Consider the following 24,715-nt stretch of genomic DNA (forward strand, 5'->3'; position numbering starts at 1 on the left):
CCGTTCATGCTCTGTCTCTCTCTGTCTCAAAAATAAATAAACGTTAAAGAAAGCTTATTTCATTGTGGTGAAAAAGACATAAAATTTATCATCTTAACCATTTCAAGTATACACTTCAATGGTAGGTATATTTGTATTGTCGTGAAACAGATCTCCAGAACTTTTTTATCCTGCAGATTTGAAGCTACATACCCATTAAACAACTCCCCTTCTCCTCCTTCTACAGCCTCTGGTAACCACCATTCTACATTCTGTTTTTATGAATTTGACCGCTTTGTATGATTCTTTTAATAAGCTCAGCCCCCTATGGTACCACTCATTTATTGAGTGTCGCTTAATGTCATGCTGTGTTCTGAATTACTGAAACAGATGTGAGCCCTGATACCTAGGAAGTTATGTGTAAAACATACTTAAGTAATTAATTTTATTTATGGAATTCTTAAGAAAATATTAGTAGTTGTTAGGGACCTAGAGTGTATATAAGATTTTATTGTGTGTTCTGGGTAATAAAACATCGCAAATATATTCCTTGCTCTCCAGGAACGTATATTATATTCTGTTAGAAGTTGACATATAAGAAAAGTTGGCGTTTGTTTTTCAAATAACAAAACTACTGGAAATTTGGAAACTGAAGAGACAAATCACTCCTGACTTCACCTCCTTCTAGCAACTATTACTTATTTTCTCTTGGTCTTGTTGTGAATCGTAATTTTAATGCGCTTATACTTCTGTATTCTGATTATTTCTTCTAACATCTTCCTCACATTTTTCCATCTGTGTCATAATTTCATAATCCTTACTCTTAAATTTTATATAATGTTACATTTATGTATGCCTCCCGTACTCAGATCAAAGTTGGACTTTTAAGTGTTTGTACTTTTTTAATTCATACATGTAGCTTTTACCAAATAGTTGACTTTTTACCATAAATAACATTTAAGAAAGGGAACAAAAATAAAATGTCCAAAAATGGAAGGAAATAGTTTTGTTAAGATATAGGTCTTTAGTATGGACCAGTGGTATCCTTGCTTCCTTTCCCTGCCTCCATTCCTCATCCTCCCATCTCCACCCCCCAGATAGATGAAAACTATTTGATTGTAGAACAAAGAAAAGGTTTTGTGAGGTTCTCCCTCTAGGAAAGAGTTTTCTTTCACAATGATATGAGTAGGGGTATATCAGCCTTTGGCCTTTCTTATACTCTAAAGAAGTTGTGAGGGATTCAGCATGTTGGTTGTAGAAAGGTGGGAGTTTAGGAAGGAGTACATTTTTATTCTAGTGGGAAGCACAGTAGAGCGAGAGAGGAGATCTTCTAGTGATCAAAACAAACTCAAGGTATATGTACAGAGCTATGCTTTGTTTCCCCTTCATATTGGCTCATTTTTCACTGGTTTATTATTTTACCACTTGTTAGAAAGAAGAATCCAATTTATTACAACATCCTAAATCTCCCAAGAAACCACCTAGAGCAAAAACGGCAGTTCAAAAACCTTGGAAGAGCAAGTCTTTGTATCTGATTTCTTCGAAGGACGATGTGATTGAGAAAGGGTAGGTGCGGCTTTTTACGTGCCAAGTGTTATTCTGCAGTGGTAAGACTTTGGAAGAATTGACAATTAAATTGAAATAGAAAACTGAATACATAGATAGTTTTTACATGAGTTCCTTGTATTTCAGTGATAGGTATTAGAGTCAGGCATAGTCTAAATTAGGAGCACAACTCCTGAGATGAGTAATTTGAAATGGATGGTGCCTCTCATCTCCAGCCTGTCATGAGCTGTACAACCAGAAGACTTCTGAGAAGATTGCCCTCCAGCTCTCATTTGGTCTTTTTCAATAGTTTGGTATTTCTCAAACTTGAGTCTTGACTTGAAGTCATAAGACTCTCAAGAATATTGTCATTATTTAACACAGTATATTTATTCATTTAGCTTTGCCCACATATTTACTCTTTTCGTTGTTCTTTATTTCAAGTGGGATTATTTTCCCTCAACCTAAATAAATACCCTGTGATGTTAACTTTGGTGTGGGATCTGTTGGGGAATCATTTTTTGTTTACTAATTTATTACTTCACTTTCATTCTTTCCCTTTGAGATAAAACTCACATAACATAAAATTCACCATTTAAAATTTATTTTAATTTTTTATTTTTGTAGACTGTGCCTAGGATCAGCCTGAGGTAAAACTTAGGGTCTTCTTAGGTCTTTCCTAGTATGTGCATTTTCCGGGCCATGTGTGGTTACTTTCTAACTTTTCCCTGCATATACAGTTGCATTTGAGTATCCTAATCTTTAATATCTGACTTCTAAAAGGAGGAAAAGAGAAAAATGGAGGTGGGGGTGGGGGTGGGGAAGGGCAATGTCTCTTTAAATTCCCTGGAAGTCACTTCAGCCTGAGGAGGACTGGGTGCTACAACAATGGCCACCTGCCTCTTGCACATCTGTGATCTGCAGCAGCGATCAGAGATCAGAACACAGATGCCTGATATTTGGTAGACATGGTCCTTTCTGCTCACCCTGGCTCTTGCAGCTGTGTGCGGAATGCTCCAGGAACACTTGCTCAGCTGTCTGCCACAGGGCTGGGGGTGGGGGAAGGGTAAATGCTGCTGTGCTAGGAGCTCTAACTGACCAAAATTAACCACAGTTTACTGTCCAAGCCTTCCCCTGGAAATTGAAAGCCTTAAGTAGATTCCAGAGCTCCGAAATAGTTACTTTAGATTCTGCCAGTTCAATTATTGTCTAGGTGGGGAAGTAGGTTCCTGGTGCTTCCTACTCTGACGTCTTCTCAGAATCCTCACCCCTGGGAATTTTTTTTCCTCAATGAGTTTTGGCCCCCAAACTCCTTTTTCCAATTTATTCCTTTTTTAATGTATTATTATCATCATCATTAATTTTAATTCTAGTGTAGTTAATATATAGTGTTATATTAGTTTCAATGCTATATTAGCTTATAGTTGACTAAATTATAAGGTTTATAGTTGATTAAATAGTTCCATGTATTACTCCGTGCTCATCAAGGTAAGTGTACTCTTAATCCCCTTCCCTATTTCACTCTTTTCCCCCGCCCTCCCATCTACCTTCACAATCATCTGTCTGTTCTGTACAGTTAAGGGTCTGTTATTTTAGTTTCTCTCTTTTTTTCCCCTTTGCTCATTTGTTTTGTTTCTTGAATTCCACATATGAGGGAAATTATGGTATTTGCCTTTCTCTGACTGGCTTATTTTGCTTAGCCTTACACTCTCTAGATCCATCCATGTTGTTGCAAATGGCAATATTTCATAATTTTTTTATGGTGAATAATATTCCCTTGTATATATATACCACTTCTTTTATGTTGTCCATTATGTCACCTTTTTAAAAGTTTTTTATTCTAATTCCAGTATACTTAACACAGTGTAATATTAGTTTCAGGTGTATAATATAGTGATTCAACACTTCCATACAACACCCTGTGTTCATCACAAATGATTCTTAATCCCCATCACCTATTTTGCCCATCTCCCCATCTACCTCCCCTCTGGTAACCATCAGTTTGTTCTTTATAATTAAGAGTCTCTTTCTTGGTCTGCCTCCCTCTGTCTCTTTTTCCTTTGCTCATTTTTTTTTGGTTTCCTAAATTCCACATATGAATGAAATCAAATGGTATTTCTCTTTCTCTGACTGGCTTATTTCACTTAACATTATATTCTCTAGCTCTTTCCAAGTTGTTGCAAATGGCAAGATTTCTTTTTTTACGGCTGAATAACATTCCATTGTGTGTGTGTGTGTATACACATATATAAAATCATACCACATCGTCTTCATCCATTCACCTATTGATGGACAGTTCGGCTGCCTCCATAATTGTACAATATGCATACATGTACAATATACATACGTGAATTAGTGTTTTTGTATTGGGTAAATACCCAATTGTGCAATTACTAGATTGTGGGGTAGTTCTATTTTTAACTTTTTGAGGAACATCCATACTGTTTCCCAGAGTGGCTATCCCAGTTCGCATTGCCACCAACAGTGCAAGAGGGTTCCTGTTTCTCCACATCCTCACCAACACTTGTTTCTTGTGGTTTTGATTTTAGCCATTCTGACCGGCGTGAGGCGATATCTCATTGTAGTTTTGATTTGCAATTCTTTGATGATGAGTGATGTTGAACATCTTTTCGGGTGCTTGTTGGCCATCCGTATGCCATCTTTGGAGAAATGTTTGTTCATGTCTTCTGCCCAATTTTAAATTGGATTATTTGTTCTTTGGTGTTGCATTGTGTAAATTATTTATATATTTTTGTTGCTAACCCTTTATTGGATATGTCATTTGTAAGTATCTTCTCCCATTCTGTAGGTTGTCTTTTAGTTTTTTTTTTGGTTGTTTCCTTTGCTGTGAAGAAGCACAGCACTTACTTCAATCAAGTCCCAATGGTTTCTGTTTGCTTTTGTTTCCCTTGCCTCAGGAGACATATCTAGAAACGTGATTATGGTTGGTGTCCATGAAATTATTGCTGGTGTTTTCTTGTAGGGGTTTATGATTTTAGGTCTCACATTTAGGTCCTTAATCCATTTTGAGTTTATCTTTGTGTGTGGTGTGAAAATGTGGTCCAGCTTCATTCTTTTGCATGTAGCTGTCCAGTTTTCTCAGCACCATTTGTTGAAGAGAATGTCTTTTTCCCATTGCATATTCTGTCTCTTTTGTTGAAGATTAATTGACCATATAATTGTGGGTTTATTTCTGTTGGCCCCTAAATTCTTAGCTACATTGTTAGCACTCAATTTTTTTTCTAGCAGATTAATTTTTGTATTTTTTTTTTCAGTTTATCTAGTTGGTCTTCAAAGGGAGAGTTGGTCTAAATCACCTTGTCTGCTAATTCCAAAAATAGCAGTTAATAAGTTTTGGTCGTAGATACTTTTCTTGCATTATATTAGTTCCCATGAACTCATCCCCATGAAGAAGACATTATCTTAATTTTTCAAGTGATAAAACAAGTGAAAAGACATACAGGTATGAACTGAGAGAAAAGTTGAATTTTGAGAACTATGCATTGTTTTTATGTTTAAGTTTTGGCTAGATACAGTGTATTACAGTAAAAAGGCAAGATAAAAGCTAAAACAATAACGGAGGTTCAGATAGTGACATTTTTCTGTGTCACATTAGGGAATTTGGAGTTGATTTCCCATGCAGTGAAGAACATCTAGAGAGTTTTTTGTGTGTGTCATTTATTAAAATTAAATTATTTTATTTTCAAAATTGGAAATATATACATGGTTCAAAAATAGTATCATGCTATACACTTATTGCATACCTTTGTATTTTTCTTAATATTTAAAAAATATTTATTTATTTGTTTTGAGAGAGAGGGAGAGAGAGAATCCCAAGCAGGCCCTGCTCTGTCAGTGCAGAACCTGACGTGGGACTTGATCTCATGAACCATAAGATCACGACCTGAGCTGAAGTCAAGAGTCAGACACTTAACCAACTGAGCTACCCAGGCGCCCCTATGTATCTTTGTTTTTACTGAATTTATCTAAAGTGTTTCATAGCAGTAAATGTACTACAGTAATAGATATACTATAATCTGTGTTTTCTGTCGTTTCTTGTTCTTATAATCTTATCTCTCCTTATGTCCGGTTATCTTTCATTTTATGCCAAGTATTGTTGTATTTGTACTCTATTAAGGGACATGGACATTATTTCCAGTATTTGTCGTTATTAAAAACAATGTTGCAATGGATATTGTACATTTGCTATATTTCATGTTAATGCATATGTCTACAGGATAATTTCCTAAAAGAAGAATTTCTAAATCCAAATTCATGTGATTTAAAAATTTTTTAAGATATTACCAAATTGTATTTAATAGGAGTTGTAACAATTTATACTCCTTTCAGAAGTATGAGAGCATCCAGGCTACTCTGTGCCTTTTAATTAGAGAGTTTAGTCCATTTCCATGTAAAATAATTATTGATAGGTATGGACTCATTGTCATTTTATTAATTGCTTTCTGGCTATTTTGTAATTCCTTTGTTCCTTTTTTTTCTTTCTCTCTTCTTTTGTGATTTGATGATTTTCTGTACAGGGAAAAGGTATTTTAAGGTGGCAGAGACTTGAGCTTGTTAATATGCTTAGAGTAGTATCTAGTGAAAAGGAAGAAGTTAAAGATTGATGAGAAAGAAGAAGGCCTGTATTTTCTTTTTTTTTAAGTTTATTTATTTTGAGAGAGACAGTGCATGCATATGTGCGTGAGCTGGGGAGGGGCAGAGAGAGAGGGAGAGAGCGAGAATCCCAAGCAGGCTCCGTGCTATCAGCATGGAGCCTGACGTGGAGCTCAATCTCACGAATTGTGAGATCATGACTTGAGCTTGATTCAAGAGTTGGATGCTTAACTGATTGAGCCACCCAGGCACCCTAAAGGTTTATATTTTCAATGGAGAATGGAAAGAAGAGTTCAAGAACAAAGACCATGGGATTAACCTTCAACAGAAGATAGGACACTTTTTCCTGAGACAGGATGGAAGGAAATAAGGCTAAGTATAGGTGGATGTATTTGTTGATAAATAATTTAAGTCTTTTCAGCTGCAAATTACAGAAAACTTGACTGACTATGGCATAGACAAATTGGGCTTATTTTTCTGACAGAATAAGAAATCTGAGGGTAGGTAACTGCCAGCATTGCTTCCCTGGATCAGAAGTATTAGGGCCTGAATTTTTGTAATGTTCTTTGCCATTCTTTCATGTTCATTGATGTTATAGCTCCAGACATCAAGCTTTCCAATCATAAAGGAAGAAGGGCAATTTTCATTAATCTTTTCCCTTTGGTCAGAAAAGCGAGCTTTCTTAGAAGCTCCCCAGCAGACTTCATTTTGTATCTCACTAGTCATAACGATATCACATGGCAATCCTTCTCTGCAAGATGGTCTTAGAAAGTGAGTATTTAGCTTTATCAGTATGTCAGTGGTGCTAGTTATAAAGCTATGTCACTGGAAATGGGTGTTGAGTTAGCCAGTCAAACAGTGTCTCCTTCATTGGGGAGTGGAAACTGAAGCACGTTGTACCTACCTTTTCCCTGAGAAACTGAAGCATATTTTACCTACATTTTGTCTGAGAAGAAGCTGCAAAGTAATCTGCTGGCAGATTGGAATGCAGATATATTGGTGAAGTGGAATGGGCATTTTAAGGAGCTGGAAAATAGGGTTTAGAATAATTGCAGTGCGTTATGGAGAGGGAGCTGGATAAGAAAATATAACAAGATAATGTCTGAAGTCATTAGTCTAGCTCCAAAATCTTCCATTATCTCGAACCCCACACTATCACATATAAATCCTTTTGAATCCCACCTGTTGTGAGGATTAAATATGATAATGTGAATTGTGTTTAGCACAGTGTTTGGTATGTGTTATATGGTATTCACTTAACTGTTAGTGTCCTCTTACCCTAAGCAAATTAGTTAACTTGCTGCCTCTATTTTATTTTATTTTGTTTTGTTTTATTTTATTTTATTTTATTTTATTTATTTTTTTTTTACTTGCTGCCTTTTAAACAAGGCTTTCCCTACCTACTTTCATTTTTGCTCACTATTCCCCCCATCTAAAGAACCTCTCTAAACACACACACACACACACACACATGTATGCACACACACACGCACACACATATACATGCACACACACACATGCACACACAGAATTCATCTGCCCATTTTTTCAGGGAAAATATCATTTCTTTCATTACTAATACAGCTCAAAGAAACTTCTTGTTCTTACATTCCATAGTATTTATTATCCATTCCCATCATTTGGCATCTATAATATATTCTTGAATTCATTCAACCAACAGTTACGTTATTGAGAGTCGTCTTTCTGTAGGACTAGATTTCATTTTTTCAACCATCTCTTAAAGGCTGTACCTGATACTTGCACTGTTTTTCTCCCTATTCTCTCACAGTGTCCAGATGCATTTGTAAGATTTATATACGCGTATAAATAAATTCAAATATTATATTCAAATATATATGTACATATGTATTCAAATACATATATATGTGTATGTGTAATACACTTCAATGGAAAAAGAAAAGCTTCAAAACCGGAGTGTGTTGCCCTGTTAAGAATGTCTGATGTGCATTTCAAGTATTGGAAGGCAGTCATTTTTACCAAAGGACAATGTCACTAGGACATATGGATTGTAATTGTAACACAAAGTATGGAAATGCAATGGTGAATGGCAGCAGAAAGAGGAGCCACTGGCAGAGACACAGAACAATGAGTGGGTGCTTTGGGAGTAAGGCTCTGGGAGATGAAGGACACTGGCCCCAGGTCTGGGGTGGATGTCTGGCCAGCCATCTGGGCTCCAAGGGGGATGCACATAACTGGCAGGATTCTAGGAGAGGGCATCACTCAGCCTCCAAACAAGCCTCTAGCTCACAGTCCCAATGGATATGCTATCTGACTTCCAGGAGGATTTCTTTTCCGACATGTAGTAACAATACAGGAAACCTAAGACAATAACGCCTATGATGGGCAAAATCCAATATGACCAGCAACTTTTGCACAGGTATCTTTTGAAGGGTCCTTCTTACCACTTTCAGGTTTAAGATCACTTGGATGCACATCACCAATATAGTACTACTTGAGCATTTCTGTGGCATCAGAGGAGTGGCCGACATCTTCAAAGCTTTTACTTGTGTCTGCACCAGCTTGTTCCTGTAGAACCTCTTCTCCCCCAGGATGCTTGTTATGGAAATGGGTGATATCATAGACTCTCCTGTGGATCACCAGCCATATCTCCTTCATGGAGTTGTGCTTCACTGCCTCCTCCAGTCAGTAATACAGCTGATAGAGGTCTTGACCCCTTGCCTTTTTCCATTTTTGCTGCGTGCTTCCACAGTTGCAATTGGGCCTAAGACACCTCTTCTCCACCACTATCTGGGTTTCTGTCACTCCTAAGAATTGATGCCATGTATACCAAGGGTACTCAAAATATGTTGATCAATTAGTTCTCATTCTTATAATTTAGGTTGAGGCACAGATCAGAAAGCACCAGAGTTATTCGCTTAACATCTTTTACTGATATTTCTGAATGTCTGAAGCCCCAGCTGGATAGAAGATACACTTATACAGAAGAACCTTTGGTAAGTATTTTGAGATTAATTTGATTCTTCATTTAACTGGCTTTAGAGAATTCTTTTAAATGTTTATTTGTTTATTTTCAGAGAGAGAGTGCACGTGTGTGCAAGCTGGGAGGGGCAGAGAGAGAGAAGAGGGAGAGAGAATCCCAAGTAGGCTCCATGCTGTCAGCACAGAGCCTGATGCATGGCTTGATTTCATGAACCATGAAATCATGACCTGAGCTGAAATCAAGAGTGGGATGCTTCACTGACTGAGCCGCCCCGGTGCCCCACTTTAGAGAATTTTTATTGATTTACCGTAGTATTTTTTCTTTACTAAACGACGCATTTTATTTTCTCCTTCCGAAATGATTTTTTTAATGTTTGTTAAATTCATTTTTGAGAGAGTGAGAGACAGCACGAGTGGGGAAGGGGGCAGAGAGGGACAGAGACACAGAATTCGAAGCAGGCTCCAGGCTCCAGGCTATCAGTACAGAGCCCAATGGGAGGCTCAAACCCACAAGCCATGAGATCATGACCTGAGCCGAAGTCAGACACCAACTGACTGAGCCACCCAGGTGCCCCCCTGAGAAGGATTTTTATACAGAAATTTCCTCTGTGTTTCCTTTTGTAGTACCATGTTGCTATATACTCCCGTTGGTTACTATTTTCAAAAACAGCTGTGTTCTGGTTTAGACACAAAATAAGACTATTATTTTTATTAAATTGTTAACATTTGATAAAAAATAATTTTAATGTTCTCTTGGGAACTTAGACTTTTTATGAAATTCTATTTCCAGTGTGTGTCTACCTTGATAATGTGGATTTACTATATCAGTTGGAGGTGACAAGTTTACGTTCCCTAAGGACTATACTTTAGGTAGAAACCTTGGTAATCCCAATAGAGTCTGAACACTTAGATATAATTTTGCGTATCTTTTTATTTTATTCTAAGCAAACAGTGCTCTTTTTCTTCCAACTAGGATTTTTTTCCCACCAAAATAATGATTTTTTAAAAATTTTTGGAATGCCAATAGTTAAACATCATAAAAACGTTAAATTCTCACTTTAGAATTTGTTTAGCAGAGGGATAGAGACAGAGAGACACTGTAACATTGCCTTAAATTGTTCATGCCACAGTTATCTCAAGATTACAAAGAAGTCTGAGTTCCACACAGCAAATACCAAAGAGTTCCTATGAACAGTAGATATCCTTTTGTTTTGTAGTCACTCTTGTGCTTGGGGAAGTAGCCAGCTTTCTGTGTTTCAAGAATGGTATTAGGGTTGCCAGCATTGTTGGCAGAGAGGCCCCAAAATAACAAAGTTTTATGAGAACTTATATTGCCATTGACTCTCTGAAGGCCTTGACCTGTACAGGGTGAGACTGTCCAAAGAGGGGACCCCCTGAGGACAGTTAATGAGCAGCACTGAGAAACCTTGAAGATGGTTCTTTTTATAACTTTCTTGTAGCTATTATAGCATCACCTCAAGGCTAAAATAACAGTAAATATGTAGGAAAGAGGCCACCAGCAGAGATTTGGAAGCCTCCTAAAATGGTATCACTGTGCCTGAAACATGAAAATAATTGAGGTTGAGAAGTCGCTTTAACATTAAGTTTGAAATCAGATTGGTTTATAATAGAATGAAGTCTGCTGCTAGGGTTGGCTCCATAAATGGATCTTAAATGACAGTCAGAGGCAAACATACTGCATTAATTACTTATATGGTACAAAAGTAAGATAAAAAGTCCAGCAGGAAAATGACAGCCTGGAAGAATTTATGAAACCCTGTTGTTGGACAGTGTTGTAAAAAATCACCATGTTCTTGGGTGGATCATGGACTTCTGTTTTGTTATCTAGGTTAAAACCATGGCAGATGGTGCCTTGGGAGGATTTGACATGGAAAATTTGTTGCAATCTTTGTATGTAGAAAATAGAGCTGGATTCTTCTTTACCAAATTCTGTGAGCACTCAGGAAATAAGGTAAAAAACAATGATTTTAAATCTAATTTTATACCTTTGCCTTAGTTTAAAATAAGAGAAGTTGAAATAATTCAGTGCTCAAATAATTACATTTGATGTTAAAATCCCATTTCTTCTGGTAAGAAATTTTATCCTAAATATTTAGTAACAAATGTAAACATCTCAATTATCATTTTCTTTGTTCACTATCCTAGTAAAATTACAAAGAAAACAAAATACAGACAAGGATTGACTTGCATTATTAACAATTTATTCTCATGTAATTTTGTTTTAGTGTAATATAAATTAAATTCAGAGTTGGTTTCTATCAGTCCTTTAATTTTTATTAAAAATAACTCTAATAATTAGAAATTGCAATGGATAGTGGAAAATTTGCCAGTTTTTTTGTTTTGTTTTGTTTTGTTTTGCTCGATATAAAGTATTTCAGTGGTTCAATTATGAGAGTAGTGGTTGGGTTTAATGTGATATGCATTTGCCCATATACATCAAAATACCTGGTTTCATGCCAGAAATATGTAATTACTCTTTAATTGTTAACTAGCATGCTTCCTATTTTAATGGCCAATTATGTGAGAGGCATACATGCAAAATATAATATTTTAGTGACAATACCAAGAAATATTTTGTATGTTGCCAATTTGTAATAGAAGATAAAACCGTCTTAAATTGAACCTGATTTATGGCAACACCATGGAACTAAACAATTAATTATATTTGAAATCAGAGCTTTGTACGGCTTTAATAATTGGGTGGTAATGATTTATGTATTTTTTCCATCTGCAGTTGTGGAGGAATAGTGTGTACTTTTGGTTTGACCTACAGGCTTATCATCAGCTCTTCTACCAAGAAACACTTCACCCTTTTAAAGTATGCAAACAAGCCCAAGTAAGTACTAAATAATGTTGGTTCAATGAGCAGCTCTGAGTACACAGAGACGTGAAGAAGTTGTGTCCAGCCCCAAGCAAGAGAAATCTGGGAGTACAGGCAAAAAGGGAGCTGTTCCCTCGCTGCCATGGGATTACTTTATTTAAATGTCAGTAGAATATTGTTTTGTAATCTGATTTGTGGGCTTCCAGTTTTATCTATTTTGTTTGGTTTGCTTTATTTTCTCTTTGCTAGCAATTACTTGGTCTTCCAAAAAAGGACATCCCATATTTTTTTTTGATTTATGCCTTTTTGGTTTGGTTGTGAGTGATTTAAAAGAGAACCCAAGAGAGGACTTGTCATGAATCATTGAAGTGATGGGGAGCAGAAGCATTGACCAAAGTGTTTGCTGAGCTTCCTGCAGGAATCAACTGTGGACAGACTCAGGCTGGTGACCTTGTAGAGGGCGGGAAAGGATGTTGACTGTGTGTGGTGTAGGCTCTGTGTCATCGCCTGTGCTTGTGTGTTCCACACCATGGAGACCAATACTGAGTGGTAGAGAAGAGAACATCTCAAGACCACCCTGAAGCAAAACAGAGGAGGAAAAAAAGATACAGGAGGAAGAATAGAGGATTCCCTGCAGAAGGAGACAGAGAGAATGGCCTCTTTTGAGGGGGTAGAATGAAAGGGAATAGAATTATGACTCAAGCTGACTTAATCTTTTCAGTTTTTTATTCTTTTATTTATGATCTTTTATGGAGAGAAGTCTTCAAGCCTAGAAAACTGCAAATCACGTCCGTATCTGTTGACCATTTAAGGGGTTCTTACAAGCTGGAATAGTCCCATTCCAGAGAACCTCTCCCTGAATGATGCGGAGTTAGTTGTGTCATATTATTTATTACCTTACACTCTTATTCAAGATAGTGTAGAGTATTGCTGCTGGATGTTTGTTGTTAGCTTCCACCACCTGCACTCTGGAATTGATAACTGTGCTTTGGAAATCAGCTGACAGAGCTTTGTACAATTTTTACTATGCAGACAAGGGCTTCAGCTTCTACCTGGTCTGGATCTGGCTCCGTGCAATCATAGAGTTATATCTCTAATTTGCCAGTGCCATTTTTTGAGACCACACGGTGGGCTCTTCCGTTGTTAACCCTTTACCTGTGAGTCTCCACTTGCCCTCCTCCCCCTAACCTATTGTCTCTCTCGGGTGGAGTACCATCTGTTATTTATTATGTTCTCACTACTGCAAAGCCTCCTCCTCCAAAAATCTTCAGCTGCTCAATCAAGTGGGGCCTTTGTTGTTGTTGTAATCACCATATTTCCCTGCACTTGTAAAAGTGGAAATTCTTTTTAAGTTTGTTAGACTTACTAACTCTTAGTAATGATATTATTCAATCTACTATAGAAGTATTGTGAGATAGGATGCAGCCAAGTTTTGGTTATTCTGAGGTGGATTATTCTGTTTTGGGGTTATTAAGGTCCATAAAACTTTTATCCTCCTCTAGATTATCTTTAAAAAAAATTTTTTAAGGGGCACCTGGGTAGCTCAGTTGGTTAAGCATCCAACTTTGGCTCAGGTCATGATCTTGCAGTTTGTGGGCTCAAGCCCCACGTTGGGCTCTGTGCTGACAGCTCAGAGCCTGAGGCCTGCTTCGGATTCTGTGTCTCCCTCTCTCTGCCCCTCCCCCACTCACGTTCTGTCTCTCAAAAAAATAAGTAAATGTTAAAATTTTTTTTTAAAAAAAGAACTATAATTGGCATACAGTGTTATATACAACATAGTGATTCAACACTTCTGTACATTACTCAGTGTTCATCATTGTAAGTGAGTCACATCCGTCACCAAATATTATTACGTTATTGACTGTATTCCCTATGCTCTACTTTTCATTTCCGTGACTTATTTTATAACTAGAAGTTTGTACCTCTTAATCCTCTTTATTTTATCCATCTCCTCACTTACGTCTCCTCTGGCAACCATCAGTTTGTTCTCGTATTTAAGGGTGTTTTTTTTGTTTGTTTGTTCATTTGTTTTGTTTTTTAGATTCCTCATGTAGCCCCAGAGGGTATTATGTTAAGTGAAATAACAGAGAAAGATAAATACCATGAATTCACTTATCCTTCCCTAGGTTATCTTTTGGGGAGTCACAGCAGGTGGGGGGAGGGAAACAATGGAGAAAATTACTTTCAGGTGAATAGGGGGACACCAAAAGAGCAAGTCATGTTTTTGTTTTTGTTTTTGTTTTTTTACATCTATGGTTACTTTATGTTTTAGTTAAAGGAGCAGTTGTCTACATTGGTTTAGGTTTAATTATCCAAGATTCCTGTGCCTCCAGAGGCAAGAATTGCCTCTAATATCATAATCCTATAGATTCGTTTCACAGTGTGAAATGCTATTCATTTCTTTATAATAGAAATGCTATATGGCTTTCTTCAAGAGTGTATCTACAATACAGATATTTGGATCAATGGGCAGAGTGCAGTCAGCTGGCATTGTGTTAAAGTCACTATGAACTTGATTTTATATATTTTTTATACATCTGACAAGCTGTATGGTAGGAGACCAAGAGTTGCTTCCAAGAGACTTACATGCTTTTCTGTATGCTAGTAGGCAGATGACATACCTTGGTGGCAGTGATTTGACATGAGGGACTGTGGTCTAAGAGTTTCAGCTACAGTCTTGGGCATATCCTGAAGATTTTACTGCATGGCCTCAAGATAGAATAGTGCGGTTAAAAGCCAATTGAAATGGCAAGGAGAAAATTCTCTGCACTACCATTGTGCAGAGATAAAGTCTTTCACTAGCAACAGTTTGCTGGACTACCATCTATCACTGCTAAGATTTGGAGCCTAGATTGTTGCCAAAGATAGTCCTACTGCTTTTTCAATACTACCCACTTGCTCTGATGATAGAGCGCTACAATAGAATGGAGCAGAGCTGGGTACCACTGTCTTTTATAATGTCTTTCACCTTTGTAGAAATCGTTCCGACAAACTCCATCCCAACAAAAACTATGCATTTAGAATTTACCACTCTCCATAGTGTATACATTGAGAATTTTTTGCAATTAGTAAACAAATGTGATCATAAATATTATACATGTTCACACATGTGTGCACCACTTATTCTTATTAGTCATACACACAATTAAAAAGTGGGAAAGAGGAAGAGAGAAAAAAATGGTAAAAATTAGAGCCTGGAAGACAACTTACTTGGGGAATGTAGGAGTTAATGAGTGGAGAGGGTAGGTAAGAATGAAATGTAAATGAGGATTAAGAGGATTTGCTTACTTTTACTACAAAGTGCTACTTAATATAGTCTTGCAGCAGTGTGAGATTTTTGCCTTATTCAAATGGAACGTCAGGAGAACACACTGTTGTTTTACTGTATCACTAGATCAGAGGGCATATGACAAAGAAGGAAAAGAATCACAGAACTTGGAGTTGAAAGAAATGAATTTAAATCACATGCTATTATTATTATGCTAGTTCTTAGCTGTGTAAACGTAGTCAAGTCACTGAGTTTAAGAAGCCTCTGTGTCATGTTCTATAAAATGTGGCTGGCAATAATGGTTTACATTTTATTTCCTTATACTGCTTTAGAAGTTACATATTCTATTTCTGTTTTCACCCTTACAGTTTTAACATGCATACCAAAATTAACAACGTCTACAATTAATCATCTTTATTCTTTCAAAAGGTTTAGGATATTAGAACACTTTAATTCCACCATACCTTGCCCATTTTACATATCATTTTTGCATGGCATTTAAAATTTTCTTATGTACCTACAAAGTAGTCATCATCATCTGTTTTTGATACTGTTGATGCTTGTGTAGATTTATTCACACGCGAATTTCATGCTTACCATTGTTTTTTGCATCATACTCCTTCCTTTGGGTTTCATTTCTGAAGAATATCTTTTAGTAGGTTTTTTTTTTTATTATTAGAATTTACTAGTGGTAAACATCAGGTTTTGTTTGTCTGAAAATGTCTATTTTAATTCTCTCGTTGATCATGTAGCTGCATATAGAATTCTAGGTTGACGATTTTCTCTTAGCACTTTGAAGGTATTATTTTACTGCCTTATGGTTTCTATTGCCATTATTGAGGAGTCTGCTCTTGTTCCTCTGCTTTTCCTCATTGTTTGATTTTAAATCATTTCTTGGACTTCAGTGTTCTATATTTCACTTCAGTGTGTTTACCACAATTTCTTGGATCTGAATTGCTTGTAAAATCTGAGGAATCGTGTCTTTCATCACTTCTGTAAAATCCTCAGCCATTATTTCTATTTCTATTTCTTTCTACAGTCTTTCTCTTTTCTGTGTTCTGTCATTCTGGATTCCCTGGCTGGTCAATGTTGTCAATCCTATATCTCTCTTAATGTCTCTTTCAAGTTTTTCCATCTTTTAATATCTGTGTTGTATGTTGTAAATTGAAATAGAACAATTTCCTTTGATTTTCCATCTATTATTTCTTCAGCAGATTTCAATCTGCTATTTAACCCATCCATTGAGTTAAATTATTTTAAGAATTATGTTTATTATTGGACACTCTACTTGTGTTTTTCAAATCTTCCTGATGTTTTTGTCTCATTTTCCCTCATGTTTTTACTTCTTCTTTTATGTCTTTAAGCATTTTAAACATATAATATGTAGCTGTGTTAGTTATCTGTTCCTGCATAAATAGTATTACCATAACTATGTGATTTAAAATGATACACATTTACTATTTCACAGTTTACATAGGTAAGGAGTCTGGGCACAGCTTTGCTGGGTCCTCTGCAAGGCTGTAAATCAAGATGTTGGCCAGGGCTGGTTTCTCATCTGGAGCGCCCCTGGGAAGGCTCTGCTCCAGGGTAGTCAGCAGCATCTGGTTCCTTGCAGCCACTGGCTGAGAGCTCAGTTTTTTGCTGGCTGTCAGCTAGAAGCTTTGCCAGCTCTGTGCCACGTGGCATGGCCCCCTGCATGGCGGCAGCTCCCATCATGGCAGCTTGCTTTTCCAAAACCAGCAATGGATGGAGTTTCTTAGCAAGACAAGCATATAACACACACACACATATAATCATGTGTATCTCATCACTGTTGCTATATTCTATTGGTCAGAAGCAAGCCACATGTTATGCCCACACTTAGGGGGAGAGAATTCTAAAAGGGCATGAAGACTAGGAAGCACTGTGTTGATGGGAGCCACCCTAGAATCTGGCTGCTAGAGTGTCCAATGATTTTATGCTTTGCAGTTCTTGGGAGAACTAATTTTGCTATTTATTATGTTTGCTGACATGTTGGATTTCTTCTTTTGTGTACTGTAATTTTGAATTATGAGCTCTTCAGTGAGGTGTTTATCTGTGCTGCTTATACTAGGCACATTTTCAATGCTAATTTCTCATCTTGGATTTTCCTTATTTGCCAAGTGTAATCTTGAAAACCAAACCCTTATGATGGTAAATTCACAATAATTAATCCTTAGTAGATATTTTTTTTCTTTTTGCATAGAGTCTAGGCCAAGACAAGCAAGCTTCTGTTTTGTTTCCTGGATTTGGTCAATGTAGGTATAGGTAGTGACAGAGACAGAGACAGAGGAAGAGACAGAGATAGAGATATAGAGATACACACATACATACATTTTTTTTTCCTATTCTGAATTTTACATTGTGTATACCTCTTCGAGGATCTCTGTGTACGTATAGCTCTTAATATAACTTTTCCACCTAGTGAGGGTCCAAGGCCTTATCTCCCAAAACTCAGTGGCTCTTAAAATCCATACCCTTGGTTTACTCTATGCTAATCCCATTGTCAGCTTGTACTTATCACCCTGATTTTTAGTATATTCCTTAATTTTGGCCCCTGGTGGTTTTCCTTACTATCTCAGCCATATATTTAAAAGAGTATTTGTCATATTTTATCCAGTATTTCTAGGTATTTTATAGAGAGAGGGTTTTCATTTTCAAGTAATCTAGCCTGTCTGTATGCCAGAAAAGAAGTCTCTGCAAGAAGCAGTCATGTGTTTTTGAATTCAATACCCACAGCAAGTATACAAGGGATTTTTATCCTGTTTTTTTATGGATAAAAAGAAACTAAATCTCTGAAATTTTAACCTTGCCAAAGTTTCATAGCTAGAAACAAAATTAAGCCCAAACTTGAGATGCAGAACCTATTTCAATGTTGCACTTTAGCCTCCTTTACCCTATAAAAGTTCTCATGTCTACTTCACAGGACTTTTGTAAGGATTGCATAAGATAATGTGGGTGGATACAGGCATACCTTAGAGATATTGTAGATTTGGTCCAGAACACTTCAATAAAGGAAATATCACCATAAAATGAGTCAAACAATTTTTCTTTGGTTTCCCAGTGCATATAAAAGTAATGTTTACACTACACTGTAGTCTGTTAAGTGTGTGATAGTCCTATGTCTAAAAAACAATGTGTGTACTTTAATTAAAAAGCACTTTATTGCTAACAAATGCTAACCATCATCTGAGCTTTCAGCAAATCATATTTTTTTTTTTGCTGGTGGAGGGTCTTTCCTAGACATTGGTGGCTGCTGACTGATCAACAGAGTGATGGTTACCGAAGCTTGGAGTGGCCGTCGTGATTTCTTAAAATAAAATAACAATGAAGTGTGCTGCATCGTTTGCCTTTCTTTTACTTGACACTCAGAGGCCATTGTAGGGTTGTTAACTGACCTAATTTCAATATTGTTGTGTCTCAGGGAATAGGGAGGCCCAAGAACAGGGAGAGAGACGGGAATGGCTGAGTGGTGGAGCAGTCAGAACACACACAACATTTATCCATTAAGTCTGTCATCTTCTATGGGCATAGTTTGTGTTGCCCCAAAATAATTACAAAAACATCAAAGGTCACTGATCATAGATCACCATAACAAATAGGATAATAACGAAAATGTGTGAAATGTTGCGAGAATTACCAAAATGTGATATGGAGACATGAAGTGAGCAAATGCTGTTGGAAAAATGGTGTCAATCGAGTTTCTTGATGCAGAGTTGCCACAAACCTTCCGTTTTGTAAAAAATGCAGTATCTGCAAAGCACAGCAAAGCAAAATGCAATAAAATGAGTTTTGCTATATAATGTAGAGCACTCTGTGGAATAAGTAGGTGTTATTATTGTTAGAGTCGATACTTAAGGTTCTCTCAATTATCTAGATAATGGGGAAGGAAAAGAGCAATTTGAAGGTATTGAAGCCAATAGGTTGGAAGGACAGCAACTCCTAAATTCATAGCTGTTCATTTAATCAATACAGGAACTTAATTGAGTTTCAAAATACAGCTTAAGTCAAACATATACTTCATAGAATATCTTTTATAGTATTGTTGCTCATTAATTAACATTCACTGAAAGCGGCTATGTGCCAAGCAATTAGAACAACGTTCTTGGCTTAATGAGCTCACTTTATAGTGGGAGGGGGTGTAGAAATGATTAGTGAAGTATTTCAATTTTATTTTAAATAAAACCAAATTAACAGCACCTTAACTGGAGATTAAATTAGTTCTTTCTTCACCAGCAGGTAACAGTTTTTATTTTTTTTTGTTCTCTTTAAAAATATTTTTTTGTGGGGTGCCTGGGTGGGTCAGCCGGTTGAGTTTCTGACTTTGGCTCAGGTCATGATCTTACAGTTCATGAGTTTGGGCCCCATATCGGGCTCTGTGCTGAGCCTGGAACCTGCTTCAGATTCTGTATCTCCCTCTTTCTATGCCCCTCCCTCACTTGTGTGTGCTCTCTCTCTCTCTCTCTCTCTCTCAAAAATAAACATTAAAAAATTTTGTTTAAATATATTTTTTTGTGGGGGCTGCCTGAGTGGCCCAGTCATTTGGGCATCTGACTCTTGATTTCCGCTCAGGTCATGATCTCACGGTTCATGGGTTCAAGCCCCGCACTGTCCTTGGTGCTGGCAGTGCAGAGCCTGCTTGGGATTCTCTCTCTCTCTCCCTCTTTCTTTCTGCACCTCCCCCACTTGTCTGTCTCTCTCTCTCTCTTTCTCTCTCAAAACAGGTAAATAACTTTAAAATTTTTTTAAATATTTTATTTTTAATTTTTTAGATGTTTATTTATTTGAGAGAGAGAGAAAGAGCATGAGTGGGGGAGGGGCAGAGAGAGAGTGAGACAGAATCTGAAGTGGGCTCCAGGCTTTGAGCTGTAATCACAGAGCCCAATGCAGGATTTGAACTCATGAACCACAAGATCATGACTTGAGATGAAGTCAGATGCTTAAACGACTGAGCTACCCAGGTGCTACTAAAAATTTTATTTTTAAGTAACCTCTACACCCAACATGGGGCTCAAATATACAACCCTGAAATCAAAAGTCACATGTTCTGCCCAGTGAACCAGCCAGGCACCCCTCCTTCTTTTAATTATTGAATTATAATCTACATACAGTGTTACATTAGTTTCAGGTGTACAACACAGCAGTTTGACAGTTCTATGTATTACTCAGTGTTTACCATGATAATTGTAGTCACCATACAAAGTTATTACAATATTATTGTATATTGTTAATACAATATTATTGTATTGTTAATACAATATATTTGCTATGTGATACTTTCCATCTCTGTGACTTATTTATTTTATAACTGGAGGTTTGTAGCTCTTAATCTTTTTTTAATCCATTTCACCTGTCCGCTCACTCATCTCCCCTCTGGCAACAACCAGATTCTATTGGTTCTATATATTTAAGATTCTATTCGTTTATTATTTGGTCATTTGTTTTTTTAGATTCCACATATGAGTGAAATTGTATGGGAGTTGTCTTTCTCTGTCTGATTTATTTCACTTAGCATTATACCCTGTAGGTCCATCCATGTTGTTGCAAATAGGAAGCTCTTTTCTTTTCATGGCTGAGTAATATTCCGTTATATATATGTGTATACACACATATACACACATACACACCACATACTTATCCATTCATATATCAATGGACATTGAGGTTGCTTCCATATCTTGGCTACTGTAAATAATGCTGCAGTAAACATAGAGATGCATATATCTTTTTGAATTAGTGTTTTCGGTTATTATTTTTTTTAAATAATCATCAGCTTCTTTTCTAATACCTGTAGGAGGGAGAGAACTGTTTTCTTCTTTTCTCATTTTTGAGCCAAAAACTTTTATCCTTTGGTCTTATTCTTATCCTATGAAGCAGTGCAAAATAAATGTGTCTCTTTTGGGTGACAACATTTCAAACAAAAAACTATAATGTCATGTTTTATTCATAACAACATTAGACTAAATCTCAAATCTTTTCAGTATCTTTTACCATAGCTAGATGAAATCTTGACATTTGGAAGTTCCTCTCCTGACATCTCCATTCAGTAATTTGAGAGCTTGGAAATATTCCAGCCTCTGGTGAGAGACCCTATTGCTTCTATGTATGTACATTCCTCAAAGAAATCACTTGATGGGTGGGTCCCATGGCAAATAAGTCAGTCTTAAGTGACTACTACTATCTACCCAGAGTCTGTAGTGCTGTCACTGGTTTATTCTTGTGTTTGCAAAATTTCACAAGAGAGAAAGAACACACAAAAGCTGAGTCAATAAATGTCATCAGACTCATATTATGCACTGATATTTTTGGGAAGCCTAAGTTATGATCTGATGGTAATGCAGAATTCATTAATATATTCATTCAGAAATTATTTACTGCTATCCTCATTCTCTCTGGCCCCAAATCACTTTAGTTTCGTATTAGGTTAGCTGAAGACACAGTGTAGAGCCAAATGAAGTTCACACCAGGTTGTGCAGCATAATCCTACCTGAGGGTTCTACAGGTGCGTCCATGTATTTGGCTCCTTTTCTCCTTCCTATTCCTGTCTATTACTGTAGAAACAAGAAATCAACATAAACTGGATAGCTGTTGGATCACCAATACAAGCATGTGTTCCCCAGCCTAAAAACTTTTCCTGACATTTCCACAAACATCTATCAAACAACTAGGCTCTGATCCACGGTGGGAACCCTCTGGTCGGGGCGGGGGTGGGGGTGGGGCAACAAAACACACACAGGTGCTATCAAGGTTCGAGAATGTGCTCTTCTTTTGCCTACTTTTCCAGAGAACCTTGGAAGGATTGAGAAATAAGAGACCATGTAGCTCTTTACCCATAAAATTTGCATTGCCTGACAATGTTTCCCAATGTAGTTTGAACTAATTTTAGGTAACCAAAACTTTGGGTGTTACCATAAATTCCTTTGAAAAAACTTCTTACAGCACAAGAGAGACAGTGTTGAAATTTTTCCTGATAATCAACTCAGTTTTTTTCCTTGCTTGGTGCCATCCATTACCTTAATTGTTTAGCTCTTCTCCTTACTTGGCATTTACAGGATTTAAATACTTCAGGGTGGTCCTGACATTTTCATTAAAGTGCTATGAGCTAAGTGCTCCCTGTCTAGGCTGATGGTGTATTTTCAGGTGCACTAACAGAGCTCATTATTTCTTTACACAGCAGCAGCATTAAGAATCAAGCTGTGTTTCCTAAAAGATGAATGGGTATGGGTAGGGGGTGAGGTTGGGGTGGTGATTTAATATGGAAAATCATGTGCCTCTTCATAGCTTTATGGTAAGTTTCAGTGTCTTTATAATTAGGCTGTGTCTTGAGTGCTAGGCAATTATTATTCAGGCTTTGTTGCATTATTTGTTTTTGTTACCAGAGAGATGGTGTCCCAAGTAGCAGTCAGGCTTGGAATCCTGAGCACAATGAATCACTGAGCATGAAATCAGCAGAGTTCTCATCTTGCATTGCATTTTATTGCGCTTGCTAGTGAAGTGGATTCAGGAAGAACACATATAGCAGCCAGCTTTCTGGCTAACAGTTATTCATTCATTTCCCCTATTCCTGATGTTTATACCAGCTATACACATTCAGTCTTAAGATTTTAATACTATGTGATTATTAACCAAAGAGGATCTCCAAAGATCCTCTTTTAATCCTCTTGTTTCAAGAAAAGTCAACATATAAATTCCTCTAAGCCATAATTATCATTATACCTGACATTTATTTAATGTTTACCATCTCTTAGGTTCTGTGGTAGTCATTTTACGTGGATAATTGTCTTTAATTCTTCACAATCCCAAGAACCAGATATGGGTATTATCTCCATTTTACAGATTAGGAAACCGAGATTTAGACAAAGTGAATACTTTCCTGAGGCCATCCATTTAGCAATTAGTGAGCTTGGAATCAGACCCAAATATGCAGACTCTAGACTCTTAACTTCTAAAGTTGTTGCTTTCTTATTACCGTCTCTAGAAAAAGGAGTATCTGTTTATCACCTTATTTAATCTTTTCATTTTGATATCTTAAACTATCTTTATAGACATCAGATACCAAATTTCATCCTTAACCTTTCCCCCCACTGGACTGTTAAGTTCCATGAAGACTGTCTGCTTTGTTCACTTTGTGTGTTCAGAACTGGAGCTGGCATATAAAAGATGCTCTAATATTTACTGAATGACCGAATGAGCTCATTGGCAAATTTCTATCCTTAGCAACATATTATAAACCTCATTGTAGAAAATCACTGATTATATATGACTGCCAGCCAGGCGTTTTTATTTAAAAACATTAAAAAAAAATAAAGTAGTTTAATGAGCCTGCATATACCATTACCCAGCTTCCACTGTGAACAGCATTCTGTCTTTCTAGACATGCTGTGTGTATAGTTCAAATTTGCTTTTAGAAAAGAGCTCCTGAGAAATTTCACTGGAACAACAGTGAAGTCTCCCTGTCCTTTTCCTTTTCCACCTTACCCGAGGAATCTTAAAAATAAGGTTGCTTCCTGAAACTGAAACTGTGAAATCAATGTGTAAAACAGTGTGTAAATAAAACACAGCAGTTGTCTAGACAATGGTTTCACAGGCCTGCAAGACTTAAAATGAAGGCACCGGTACATTTATAGAAGGGATGTTCCCACCAAGAAGAGGCATTAGTCAGCAGTGCATTCACAAAGGGAAGTTTTGCAGAGACTGACCTTGACCTCACACTTGAAGCACTATCCTTAGCTGTCTTACTTCCTGAGCACCTTATTAGCCTAATAGATCCAATAGAGGGAACATTCATGGGGATCATAGTTAACTTCCCTTATTCTGACTCTAAGCAACCTCTACACTTAAGCTTGCTTTCTAAGGTGATATGCTGGCTAACATAAACATCCAACCTGTTTGACGGTTGATTTTCTCATTGTAAAGTAATCCCTCAATGATCTGGTTTCATTTATCAGTTTCTCTACCTTTGTTAGCATGGATTAGCTTCCTTGTGAGACAGGTTTTTTTGTGTGTTTTTTTTTAAGTCAAAAATGTTAAATAGTCATACTTTTCTCATTGAATTATTCTTTGTTCACTGACTTTCAAGAAATTATTTTTATTGGAGGTTAAATAATTCCATTAGTTTAAATACATGTTTTGTTTTTGTCGGTTAACAGGTTTTTCTTGTTAATTAATCCAAAACTTACCAAAATAATATACTTATTTGTTCCTTAGGTTGCCTTAAATTTTGTAGTAATAACTCTTTTCGTGTGTAATTGTTTATTTTATTCCCTTCTATATTAATCAGTTTTGCTTAAAATACCTTAAGCAATGGCCCAAGTTAGTCTAAAGCCTAGTATATTTTGTCCCTTGAATTTGTGGTTTGTTTTTGGCTTTGCTTAACACGTTCTGTTTTCCCTCCTGACTTTTCATTCTGTCCAAAATGATTCAAGTTTGTTTCATTCTTTTATCCTACTGGCATTTTTTTTTTTAAGGTTCTCTTTTGCACTGAGTTC

General features: G+C 36.8%; 1 protein-coding gene and 1 pseudogene across 5 annotated transcripts in view; one reads left to right on the forward strand and one right to left on the reverse strand.

Moving 5' to 3' along the window:
* RGS22 (regulator of G protein signaling 22) overlaps positions 1 to 24,715 on the forward strand; it is a 135,340-nt gene that overhangs the window by 65,863 nt on the left and 44,762 nt on the right. For all 5 annotated transcript variants that reach the window (XR_007458582.1, XR_007458583.1, XM_049633582.1 and 2 more), the window contains 4 exons: positions 1,412 to 1,545; positions 8,999 to 9,113; positions 10,949 to 11,071; positions 11,855 to 11,956. Coding sequence is in view for 3 of the 5 variants with exons in the window: in XM_049633582.1 (XP_049489539.1) it covers positions 1,412 to 1,545; positions 8,999 to 9,113; positions 10,949 to 11,071; positions 11,855 to 11,956 (474 nt within the window). In the remaining 2 variants the exon portion in view is untranslated. The remainder of the gene's footprint in view (positions 1 to 1,411; positions 1,546 to 8,998; positions 9,114 to 10,948; positions 11,072 to 11,854; positions 11,957 to 24,715) is intronic.
* On the reverse strand, positions 8,399 to 8,900 carry LOC125924896 (cytochrome b5 type B-like; annotated as a pseudogene).

Source organism: Panthera uncia, chromosome F2 (assembly GCF_023721935.1).
Source record: "Panthera uncia isolate 11264 chromosome F2, Puncia_PCG_1.0, whole genome shotgun sequence".
In the NCBI taxonomy this organism is placed as follows: domain Eukaryota; kingdom Metazoa; phylum Chordata; class Mammalia; order Carnivora; family Felidae; genus Panthera; species Panthera uncia.